The sequence below is a fragment of the Podarcis gaigeae genome (genome assembly GCF_964106915.1).
Source record: "Podarcis gaigeae genome assembly, chromosome: 10".
Lineage (NCBI taxonomy): Eukaryota > Metazoa > Chordata > Lepidosauria > Squamata > Lacertidae > Podarcis > Podarcis gaigeae.
The window spans coordinates 40,417,997-40,429,550 of NC_139686.1; the positions used below are offsets into that span (position 1 = coordinate 40,417,997).

At 46.7% G+C, this 11,554-nt stretch overlaps 1 protein-coding gene across 1 annotated transcript; it reads right to left on the reverse strand.

The window, feature by feature from the left end:
- Positions 1–1,394: 1,394 nt before the first annotated feature.
- Positions 1,395–10,677, reverse strand: MYF5 (myogenic factor 5). Its single transcript, XM_083699489.1, has 3 exons — positions 9,938–10,677; positions 4,278–4,353; positions 1,395–3,338 (listed from the first exon to the last, which is right to left on the reverse strand). The coding sequence occupies exons 1-3, from the start codon at positions 10,496–10,498 to the stop codon at positions 3,139–3,141; spliced, it is 837 nt and encodes a 278-aa protein (XP_083555615.1). The 5' UTR covers positions 10,499–10,677; the 3' UTR covers positions 1,395–3,138.
- Positions 10,678–11,554: the final 877 nt, after the last annotated feature.

Below are 11,554 nucleotides of genomic sequence, written 5' to 3' on the forward strand. Positions count from 1 at the left end.
TCAGCTAAAAAAGCAGACAGGTGAATCTAAGATCCCATCTGCACAGCAATTTATTTTCAGCAAATGGATAGATGCCAAAGCAGTGCAACAATTCCCCAGAGTCCTTACAGACATGTTAGAGGCCAGAGCCTTGGGTAGTCCCTGTCAGCTGTGTAGCTGATGGGAGCAGAGGTCCATTGGTCTATTTAGCCAGTGTGGTGTAGTGGTTTAGAGCGATAGGCTCATAATCTGGTGAACTGGGTTCACATCTCCGCTCCTCCACATGCAGCTGCTGGGTGACCTTGGGCCAGTCACACTTCTCTGAAGTCTCTCAGCCCCACTCACCTCACAGAGTGTTTGTTGTGGGGAAGGAACGGAAAGGAGAATGTTAGCCACTTTGAGACTCCTTCGGGTAGTGATAAAGCGGGGTATCAAATCCAAACCCTTCATCATCTTCTTCTTCTTTAGTGCAGTATTGCTGATACTGATTGGCCCACTGACTGGCGCTCTAGAGTTTCAGGCAAGGATCTTGCCCAACCCTGCCTGGAGCAAACACTGTACCACTGAGCTACGATGGACCTTCCCTTATGGACCACTGCAATGCATATTACAGCACAATTTACATTATTGGGTTCTGGGTGTCCACATAAGGTGTGCTCAAGGGAAGTTACAAAACTCACTTCTCTCATTGTGCTTTGATTTGGCACTTAAAGCCCTGTAGATACAGCTCAGATGTGTCCTCCTGAGTACACTCCCCCAGATAGAAAAGTTCCCACAATAAAGGCTTTTGGAGTCATGGATAGTTTTACAACATTTGCAAAAATCCAACATCCTGATTCCTTCTGCTGTAGGAAACGCTCTTCAGCTTGATATTCAAGCTTGATATACAGCTGTTTCGGGATAGTAAGTCATGAACGGCAGGACTCTCTGTTTGAAAACATTTGCCAGCCCAAAAGAGAGCCATTGACCTTGCTTGTGACTCTTGAAAATGCCAGCTAGCCAGAAAGAGGCGTATATTATATTACGGGCATGTGATTTGTCAGTGTTACACTGCATGCCTTGCAGAAGGTCGTTTGCAAGGTCATTGTGGCACAAACTGAAATGGAGGATTCCATACAACTTCTCTAGTGTGTAGTGGGCCACCATTCATTGGAGCTGATGATACTTTTCATAGTTGCTATGTTTTATTACAGTGGATTTTTGCACTTTGCTTGTGGCACTGATGGTGTAAAATACCCTACATGGAACTCACCAAAAGAACAGCACATGCATATACACAACAGTTGTACTGTAGTCTATGCTGAATACTATGGAAAACACCACCAGCAAAACCTTAAAGAAGCAAATCCCATTGAGTTCAATTGTACTGACTACTGGCTAGACGTGTGTTGGGTTGGGTTGTAAAGGTGACAAAATTTACAGTTTATAGAGGCAGTAGAAGCATTGAAAAGGATCAGATTGGAACTTCTATGCTAGCATCACCATATTCTCCCCTGCCCACCCCAATGTCCAAGGCAGGGGGGAAATAACAGGGTTACATTACATATAAATTGAGAAGTTTTCCATTGTGATATTTTGCACACTACAAACTATCTAGCTTTTAGTACTGGCTAGCTCAGCTGGTCTCTGAAGAATTGCTAACCACCATAAACCTTAATGTGCTTTGCCCTTTGCAGAACTCTTTCCTTTCATAAAACTGCATGATTGAGTTCCATGGAGATCAAAGGTGCTTTTAAATGTTACGCTTGAGCCTTCCTGCTATTTTTTCTTTAAGTACATCATATTGAAGAGCTGCTCCATAATCCAAAACTGTAGCAAGACTCTCTTTTACATACAATGAACTGAAACAGAGATTTCTTCCCTAACCCCCCGCCCCCCCCCAAAAAAATCCACAAGGCTTTTTTATTACCATTGAAAGCATGGCTATAAAAAAATAAAACCAGAATTGGATTTGCATTCCAGTTTTTCAAGCACCGATTTAGTTTGAAGAAAGCCCACCAAAACATTTAAGTGCTCCTCTCCGATGGAGGGGGCCTCTTGACTGGAAATAGTAAAATAGAGCATCAAAAACTGTTTTGGGGGTGCTATTTGATTTCTAAAGGCTTCTGTGTAAAATGATACTGCCATGGCAGTAAAGACAGAGGCAGTGCAAAACCCTAGAGGCAGGAACATCAGTGTCCAATGGCTCCCCTAGTGGCCAAAATATACGGTAATGACAATTTGCTCCTTTCAGAAGCAAACTGCCTCACCCTACCTGGTTAAGGTTGTTTAATTGCTATAAAAAGCAGAGGTGTGTGAAAATTGCCTCTCAGAATTCTCCACTTTATTTGTGGGCAGAAAAACAGGAGTGCTATTTCAGCAAAATTTCTACGAGGGAGGAGAAATTATCCAAAATTTTCTTAGGAATGGAGCTGACCATTAGCCATGGAAATATCTTCATTCCTTTTCTCTAAAGTTTCTCTCCATCCTCTCCCCCTGCTGCAAATGAAAGCAACTTCGTTGAAAGCCTGGCCGCCATTCTGCATCCTCCACACAGACCTGAAGTTGTTCCAGGTCACAGAAGAGGGGGAAACAATGTTTGCCACACACAAAAATGGTAGAACATATTCAAATAAAATTCTACAAAGTGGCCATCTTTCTCTCATCCCACAAGAAAAAGATAACCTCAGAACCTGTCTCAGAAAATTGCATTCTAAGAATTTTCAGCTCATCTCATAAAAACAGCATGACGGTGTTGTTTTTCTCCTCAGTTGGGAAAAATACACATATGAAAATATAACTTAAATTCTATCTGTCATTTTGGGCATCTCAAAACATGAAGCTTTTTTATGTGTGAGCCAGCTCTGCCTGCATGTCCATTCTTGACAATAACTAGGGTTTTAACATAGCACAGTTTAAAAACCCAACATAGAATTATATAATATTAAAATATAGATGTCTTGGTTAAATATAATGTCATTCCCCTTGTAGAAAGGAAGACGGGGCAAATATATTCACAAATGTACACATTTTAAAGTGACGTCTCCTCTATATACATATTTTTGGTCCAGTGGAATTCCAAGGGCCTCGGATTTCAATGGAGAGCCTCCTTCTCGTTGCTGTTGGGAGTTCTCAGCAATGTCCGAACGTGGCCGGAGCTGGTTTCAAATCTCAGCCAGCTCATAGTACATGATAGATGAGCTTGGGATGAGGGGTCTCCGGAGTGCCTGGCTGTGACTCAGGGCTGGCACCAGGAGAATCCTGCAGCAAAGTGGAGTCCTGCAGAGAGAGGCCCACCTGGTCCGAGGAAGAGATTCTATCCACTATGCTGGATAAACAATCCAGACTGGAGAGGGCTGTGCTCACTTCAGACGGATAGACTGGGGCAGGGGAAGAAACAAAGGACATTCAATGGAAAGTAAGACATTAGACTTTGCATTAGATGGGCAGACTTAAGGCCTGTGGGATCTCTCTCTCTCTTTAGGTAAAACCAGTGCTTCCCCCCCCCCCAGGGGCACTCAATGGTACGCGGTACTGGCACCTCTTTTTGTTGTTGTTTAAGAGTGTGGCACTTACTGTAACAACTTCACGGTGAGTACCGACATCTCTTTTTCTAGAAAAAAAAGCACTGGGTAAAGAAAACACTGAGATCCACTAATCAGAGCTAGATCCAAAATAGAGATTAGTGTTGGGGTGGAGTCAGAGGCAAAATGGTGGTTCAGGGACAGAACCAATTACCTCCTGCTTTGAGATGATTTGTCTCTACAAATCTACATCTGAGGCTGCAAACATGACACACAGTCACACTGGAGTTCCCCCCTCAAATAATTCTGGGCACTGTAGTTTATTAAGGGATGCTGGGGACTGTAATTCTGTGAGGTGTAAACTGCAATGGCCAAAATTATTTGAGGGGGGAAATGGGCTTTAGATGGGCTTTAAAAGTATAGTCTGTAGGAAGCTTGAGTTCGTTTGTTCGGCATAATCTTCACATGAGGCAAAAGCCTCCTTTACTGTTGCTATCATTTAAACAACTGAGAACCAAACCCCGCTGCTGATCTAGCACCCAGAAATCTACCAGCAGATCTCAATCTACCTTCTGCCATCTCCTGATCACTATGGTTTATTGCTTTGTATATTAATTTTTTTTATCCCAGCTTGAGCATTTTTAATGAATAGGCAGTTGGCAGAGAATATAATTGAAATGCAACTAAAGCTGCCCTCTCCAAAGCCTTTTGCTGATCTTCCATCAGAGAGAGCACCTCTCTGGTCTTGATTTTATCAGCACTTCCTTGGAGTGGGAAAAGGAAGCTAAGCCTTACCATTTTGGAGATCAGAGCAATAGACGTTGTCATGAGCGACGTTTCTTCTGGACCACATCGGGATGTTGCATTCAGCCTGAAAGATGAGAGAAGAAATGAGTTTCATAGCAGTTCCTGCAATGGCTACTACTTCTGCTGCATTGGTGTTGGGCATCCAAGAAGGAGCACCCCAGAATAAGACAGGAAGCTATGGCAATATGGAGGCTACGTTCCACCTCCACTGACAGGCAGGAGGCCTTTGAATACCAGTTGCTGGAAACGGCAGGTTGGTAGAATGCTGTTGTGCTCAGGATATGCCTGGGGGCTTCCCAAGGGTATCTGGTTGGCCACTGTGAGATGTTGGATTAGATGGGTCACTGGCCTGATCTAACAGGCTCTTCTTATCTTCAACAGGGGAAGCTGCTTTGGTCTACCTAGCTCAGCATTGTGAGTTGCCAGGGACTGAACCTGAGGCCGTTTTCATGCAAAAGCATGCAAAAAGCATGAGAGCCAGTGTGGTGTAGTGGTTAAGAGCAGTAGTCTTGTAATCTGGGGAACCGGGTTCGCGTCTCTGCTCCTCCACATGCAGCTGCTGGGTGACCTTGGGCTAGTCACACTTCTTTGAAGTCTCTCAGCCCCACTCACCTCACAGAGTGTTTGTTGTGGGGGAGGAAGGGAAAGGAGAATGTTAGCCGCTTTGAGACTCCTTCGGGTAGTGATAAAGCGGGATATCAAATCCAAACTCTTCTTCTTCTCTCCTGCTAAGCTACAACCATTCCCATAAGTGAACCTTCTCAGTAAAGGTTTTCTTTCACAAAGAAACTTTATGGATGGACTTTAGTCTGACGGACAGATTTTCTCCCAGGTTAGGGTGACTAGCAATGACCCTGTGACTGCGGATGTGTGGGTGCTTGGTTTTGTGTTATCTCAAACCAGGTGCCTTGTTTGAAATTGGTTCTGCCTATTTGTTTTGCTGCTGTCCTTTTTCGCCGAAGCAGCTTCCTTCTTCCGTAGTCCAAAAGATTCTGGGTCCTGGACAGTAGTGTTTGTAAGAAGCTGCCCATGGAAGCTCCTCATGCTTAGCTTCCAAAACAAGAGATTTGGGCCTGTGCGGTTTATGGAGCCACCTGCCTTGAAAGCCCTGCTCCCAACAACCCCTGGTGTGTGGTTACTCAGTGGAATGTTTATGTACTCAGAGACTCTCTATACCCCGCCACATGTTCAAGGTTGAGACCTGGCATTAAAAGAAGGAGCCCTGGTGAGCTGTGCTTCACTTTGAAGTCTTGATCTTGCCTACCTTTCAAGAGGAAGTTGGTTGGAAGACCTTCCCAACTACAGGTATGTGATACTATAGTGTTATTATAGAATTATATAGTATTGCTGCTGCTGCAGAAGAGCGATGCAGTAGCAGCTTAAAATATATGTGGTGCAACAAAGAATTGGCTGCATGAGTTTTTGTTCTCCGCAACTACTCTGTAATCACAATTTCATTTCTGAAATGCACTTCATTTCTATCCAACCCCACTTCTCTCCATCCCTGCTCCCCCACCTCCCAGCGAACTACGTATGCAAATATATATATCCTTGCCTATTCCGATTACACTTCATGGATCTGACAGACTCCAGCCTACAAAAATTTACTAATGAACCGAAGGAGGAGGCCTCTCAATAAAACATGCAGAATAGCAAAACCACAAACAAATGTGTGATAAGACTCTTTGTTACAATATTACTACAAATAGTAGTACAGTGGTAGCTCGGGTTAAGTACTTAATCCGTTCCGGAGGTCCGTTCTTAACCTGAAACTGTTCTTAACCTGAAGTAACACTTTAGCCTATGGGGCCTCCTGCTGCTGCCGGGCCACCGGAGCACGATTTCTGTTCTTGTCCTGAAGCAAAGTTCTTAACCCGAGGTACTATTTCTGGGTTAGCGGAGTCTGTAACCTGAAGCTTATGTAACCTGAAGTGTATGTAACCTGAGGTACCACTGTAATCGCATGGGCAGATCAGCTACTGAGATTGCTTCCAGACAGGAGTTTTTTGCTGTGCGTCCACACACAAGTTTTGTTTTTTGCAGCGTCCACACCCCCATAACATCATCAGGCTGCAAGCCCATTTTTTGGGGGGGGTTGTTTTATATTTAATCCAGATTTAATCTGACAGCTGAACATCCAAAAAGTTTTTTTGAAAAAAACAAACTGTTAGACATCTACACTTGCTGCTAGAGTGGAAGCTCATTAGCGTCATTTGCGGGGGGGATTGTCACATGTGTGATGGTGACCTTTTTGTGGGTGGCCTCTATCACTCCCTCTGCTACTTCTATTTGCTGCTTACCCAAGCACAAGTGGCCATTTTGTTCTGGGTGCCCAAACAATGCAAGCATACATATTTCCACCAATTGTAGCCTACTGAAAATGTGGCCAGATTTCAACAGCCCAGTTAGAAGGAGCTGGTTTCTCAGGGACTCTGCTGGGTGGTAACACCTTGCAGACTAATATGTGCATTGCAGGGGGTTGGACTCGATGACCCTTGGGGTCCCTACCAACTCTATAATCCTATTATTCTATTCTATGATAATGTGTTGTGCACTTTTAAAAACACATCATTGCAGAGGTTTTGTGCAACACCTCTATATCTCCTGTGCAAGCCTTAATCCAGTAAATATCAGCTCTTGCACAAGACCTGGATTTAAAAATTAAAAAAAATATTTTGTTTAGTGCAAGGTTCCATCTTCTGATTGTGAAACAAAATAATTGATGCTTTTGCACATTCCCTGGTTTGTTTATTTTTCAAGAAGATGTGCACACACCAGTGGCGTAGCATGGGGGGTGCAGGGGGGCCGGCCGCACCGGGCGCAACATCTGGGGGTTAGGGTTAGGGGGCACAAATCCACAGGTTAGGGGGCGCAAATTACTTGCCTTGCCCCAGGTGCTGACAACCCACGCTACACCACTGGCACACACATACACAGAGGTACAGAAATACCTGTGCACATGGCCAGAAGAGAAAATGGCACTGGAGAGGAGGGATGGTTGAGAGGAGGGAATATACTATCTCTCAATACACTCCATCAACTTCCACCCTCTGGTGTGGATGGGAAGCAATGGAATAGCAACGAAAATCCATGACTGGGAGAGGGGGAGAGGACAGGAATGTGTGTAAGCTGATGTTCCAGACAGATGGTGCCAGACAAATAATGTACACAGAAAAATAGGATCTGAGTGGCCCATTTGCGATTTAAGCACTTCCCCACAATCTGGCAGGAGCACCCTGAATTGCCACAGCTGGTAGTAGTAACGGTAGCATTTCTTATGAATTTGGTTAAATAGGATGGGAGCCTGGCCCTTGCCTGAACAGAGCGTACTTTTCTGCTTTCTGGAGGAGGGAAGAAACCATTGAGAAGGCAGCCAGCCAGCCCAGGCGCAGTTTTAGGAGTTCCCTTTGACTTCCTATATTTCCTCAACGCTGTGCTCCGAGGAAGAAGGGGAACGAAGGCCAAGCAACCCGGGGCATCTCCAATCTGTGTGAGCTGCACTGACCATGGAGAATGGATTGCAGCAAGGGAAAGCCGCGGCCAGCCAGGACAGGACCCTTTCCCAAGCGCATCAAACTTGGCACATTCGGAGCCAAATGCCTGGTGAAAAGAATGTGGTTTCAACAACAACAACAGTCCCATAACACAATGTGGGAGGGAGGCCGTTCTCTCCATCAGCAGGGAAGAAAAACTGGGAGAAAACAAGCGTCATCTCAGAGGGAGCTGTTGTTTCCACCATTATCTTGTCCATCGTTAAATCTTTTGATCAAATAAACTTACAGTGGAAAACTCTGACAGTACAATACTTGATCAGAAGTAAGTTAGTTCAATAGGGCTAAATCCAAGGAAATTTACACACCGATTTCCCAGGATCTTCCTTCTAAAGAAACGTGCTTAATAGGACCGCAAGCGACGGCTCCTTCAGCACGCCCAGAAAACTGGGTTAGTTAGAATTGAAGGACTTTTCACTTGCCTGTCGATTTCAAACGGCTTTTCAAGATCTGGGCATCTGGCTAATTGCTTTCATTAAGAGTGATCTAGGACTAACATAACAAACATGTTTACATTACTTCCGTAATAGGGAACACGCTGAGTTCAACGTTCGCTTGCTTCCAAGAAAACACGCACCGGGTCACAGACAGAAGCTCATTGTCTCGCTTGGAATTTCCTGGCCACGCGCGTTACAAAGAATCGTGCGTAAGATCGCAGCGCAAAGTGAGCGCAAGTTTTGCCTTTACTCCTTTGCTGACCCTGCCGCGGCGGCAAAACGCGCGACTTTCTCACGCAACCGTGTGGTCCCATGCGATGCATAGTTAGTAAAACCGACGTGCCTCCTAGCAAAAATTCGGCTTATATTCCCAAATTATTTGGCCTAAAACTGCAGCCTTCCAGTTATTTAAGTCTTTTGCATTATGTCACATTACTTTGAAGGATATGCCCCTACCTTAGATCGACTTGATAAAAGTTGCTAGCTTCTGAACAACTCAAGGCTCTTCCTCAGAAGCAAACAATTTGGCCAATGACGCAACAGTTTATGAAATCACCCAAAATCCATTTTGTTCTGACGTAAGTCAATTCGTTTCAGTGTTCAGCATTAAAATATATCTTACTCTCACATTTCTCACCATCTGCAGACACGCGAACGGCTCCCGTATTGACCATCTCCACCAGCAAAGAGATCTATCGAAATTGGAGGACTGGGTTCAAGCGCGTGCTCAGCAAGGAGAACTTACACCGCAATACCTCACCAACTTACTTGGGAGTATTGAACTCAATACTTTGCTTTCCATCTGTCAGATGAGAATGATAAGGACCTACCTCGCAGGACTGTTGTGGAGGAGGAAAGCATTTCCAAAGCACATAGCAAATTCTCTAAACACGACTAGCAGTCTATCACAATGCCTTGCTTTGGGGGTGCGCGCACGCGCAACTAGCGAGATGCTCCATTCTCGCATCAGCTTAGTGTGCGCGTGTACCTTGCTCACTGAGGTTCAAAAGATTCTCCACTCTTGCCGTTTCCCCTGTTAGCCTTTACCTTCCCATAGGGTGGTTTGTGTTTGTTTTTCTAATCTGTCTATATATATATAGACAGATTAGATAGATAGATAGATGATAGATAGATGATAGATAGATGATAGATAGATAGATAGATAGATAGATAGATAGATAGATAGATAGATAGATGATAGATAGATAAATAGATAGATAGATGATAGATAGATAGATAGATAGATAGATAGATAGATAGATAGATAGATAGAGATATAGATATAGATATAGATAGATGTGCGCGATCGGTACTTATTGTGATCGCGCTTAGGCAAGCCGGAGCGGAAACCATATCAGGACAAACCCAGACATAAAATGATCGTCGGAGGCAGCGTCTTCCAAGATCGCTATGCCCTCCTGCTCTGCGGGAAGCCCGGGCGCAATGCGTAACCTTGAAGCGCCTTTTGTTTCCAGGCGGCTTAAGGAAGCGCCTGCCTTTTCCCTCGGGGCGCTCCTAAGCTCCCCGCGCGCTTCACACCCGCCACGACCCCCGACGTAGCCCCCGCGCAGCCGCTTCCTCTGGGAGAGCGCGAAGAGGTCCCCTTTCCCCTCCTGACCCGGTCCCCCAGCCTCGGGCGGGGACCCTCCGAAGTCCTTACCAGGCCGTCGGAGCAGCTGGAGGTGGGGCTGTTGGGCTCGGAGCAACTTTGTCCGCCGGGCAAGCGGTAGTAGTGGTGCACTTGCTCCCTCAGCAGCTCCTGGAGGCTCTCGATGTAACGGATGGCGTTCCTCAGGATCTCCACCTTGGGCAGCCGCTGGCTGGGGTTGGCCGTGGTGCACCTCTTGAGAGCCTCGAAGGCTTGGTTGACTTTCTTCAGCCTCCGCCTCTCCCGCAGGGTGGCCGCCTTCCTCCTGTCCACCGTGCTCGACTTCTTCTTGCAGGCTTTGCAAGCCCACAGCAGGCAGTGGCCGGCTTGGTGGTGGCCCGTGGGCGCCCGGACGTGCTCTTCGCCGTCGGATCCCCCGGGCAGATCTGCCGGGTGCGCTCCGAAGGAAGAAGACGACGAGGAGGACGAGGAGGACGAGGAGGAGGCTGCCATCCGCTGCGCGAAGTCCTCTTCCACCAGTTCCTCCTCGGGGGAAGGGATGCAGGAAGAGCTGTCGTAGAAGAAGACGGCTGAGGATGGAGAGAACTGGCAGCCGTCCATCAACTCGTCCATCCTTGGAGCTGAGGGCGCGCCAGGCGCCCGGGATCTGGGAGCCGGGCAGGCCAGGCCGGGGCTCTTTATACCCGCAGGGCAGGCTAGGCTGCCCACCCAGGGGCTGCCTACTTGCTCAGAGCATCATCGCCACGACCCCTACTTGGGGATGGGATTGGACGGGGGGACGTCTGTGTAGAGCTTCCCCCTCCTCTCTCCCAAGGGGACAACAGTCTCTTTCCCAGCTCCTTTTGGCTGCTGCCTTTTAAAGGCGCGGATCCGGGAGGCTCAATTAGTAACACTTTGGAGATCAGAGCAGAAGGAAGAGAGACAAGCAGGAGCAACCAGGAGCGGGTGGGGAGAGAGAGAGAGAGGCCTCCTTTCAAAAACGCGACGGCTCAGTTAAGTGTCAGGTCAGTTCCCGCCTTCAGGAAGCCGATGGCTCCATCCTAGCCGTCTGTTTAGAAGGAATCCCACAGGGCAAGCCCTCTCTCCAAGGAAGGGTGCATTCCTAATTCCACTTTCCTGGGAGTTTAGGACTTTCTTCTGAGTTGACGTGGCTGGGAATGCAGCTTTAGAACGGGCTGACCTTTGTTCTTAAGAGAAGATTTCAGGTAGCCGCGCTTGTCCATGAAAGCAGTGGTGCCAAACGGAACAGGAAGGACAATTGAAGAAACCTGCTCAAAAGCCATTAGGCAATGCGTCAGGCACATTCAGAAACGACCTTCCTGCTGTTCCTATGAGTTAAAAATTACTATGTGTCCTCCCCGCCGCCCCGTTTCAGAAGGACGATCGCAGCCCTAGAGTCTCTATCCTCTATCATCGAATTGTAGAGTTGGAAGGGATCCCAGGGTCATCTAGTCCAACCCCCCTGCATCACCCAAAACAGGGCTCGAACCCACAACCCTGAGATTAAGAGTCTCATGAGCTACCTATGGACAGTAATAGTAATAATACCAGAACACACACTCCTTTCTAATGAAGAAGAAGAAGAAGAGTTTGGATTTGATATCCCGCCTTTCACTCCCCTTAAGGAGTCTCAAAGCGGCTAACAATCTCCTTTCCCTTCCTCCCCCA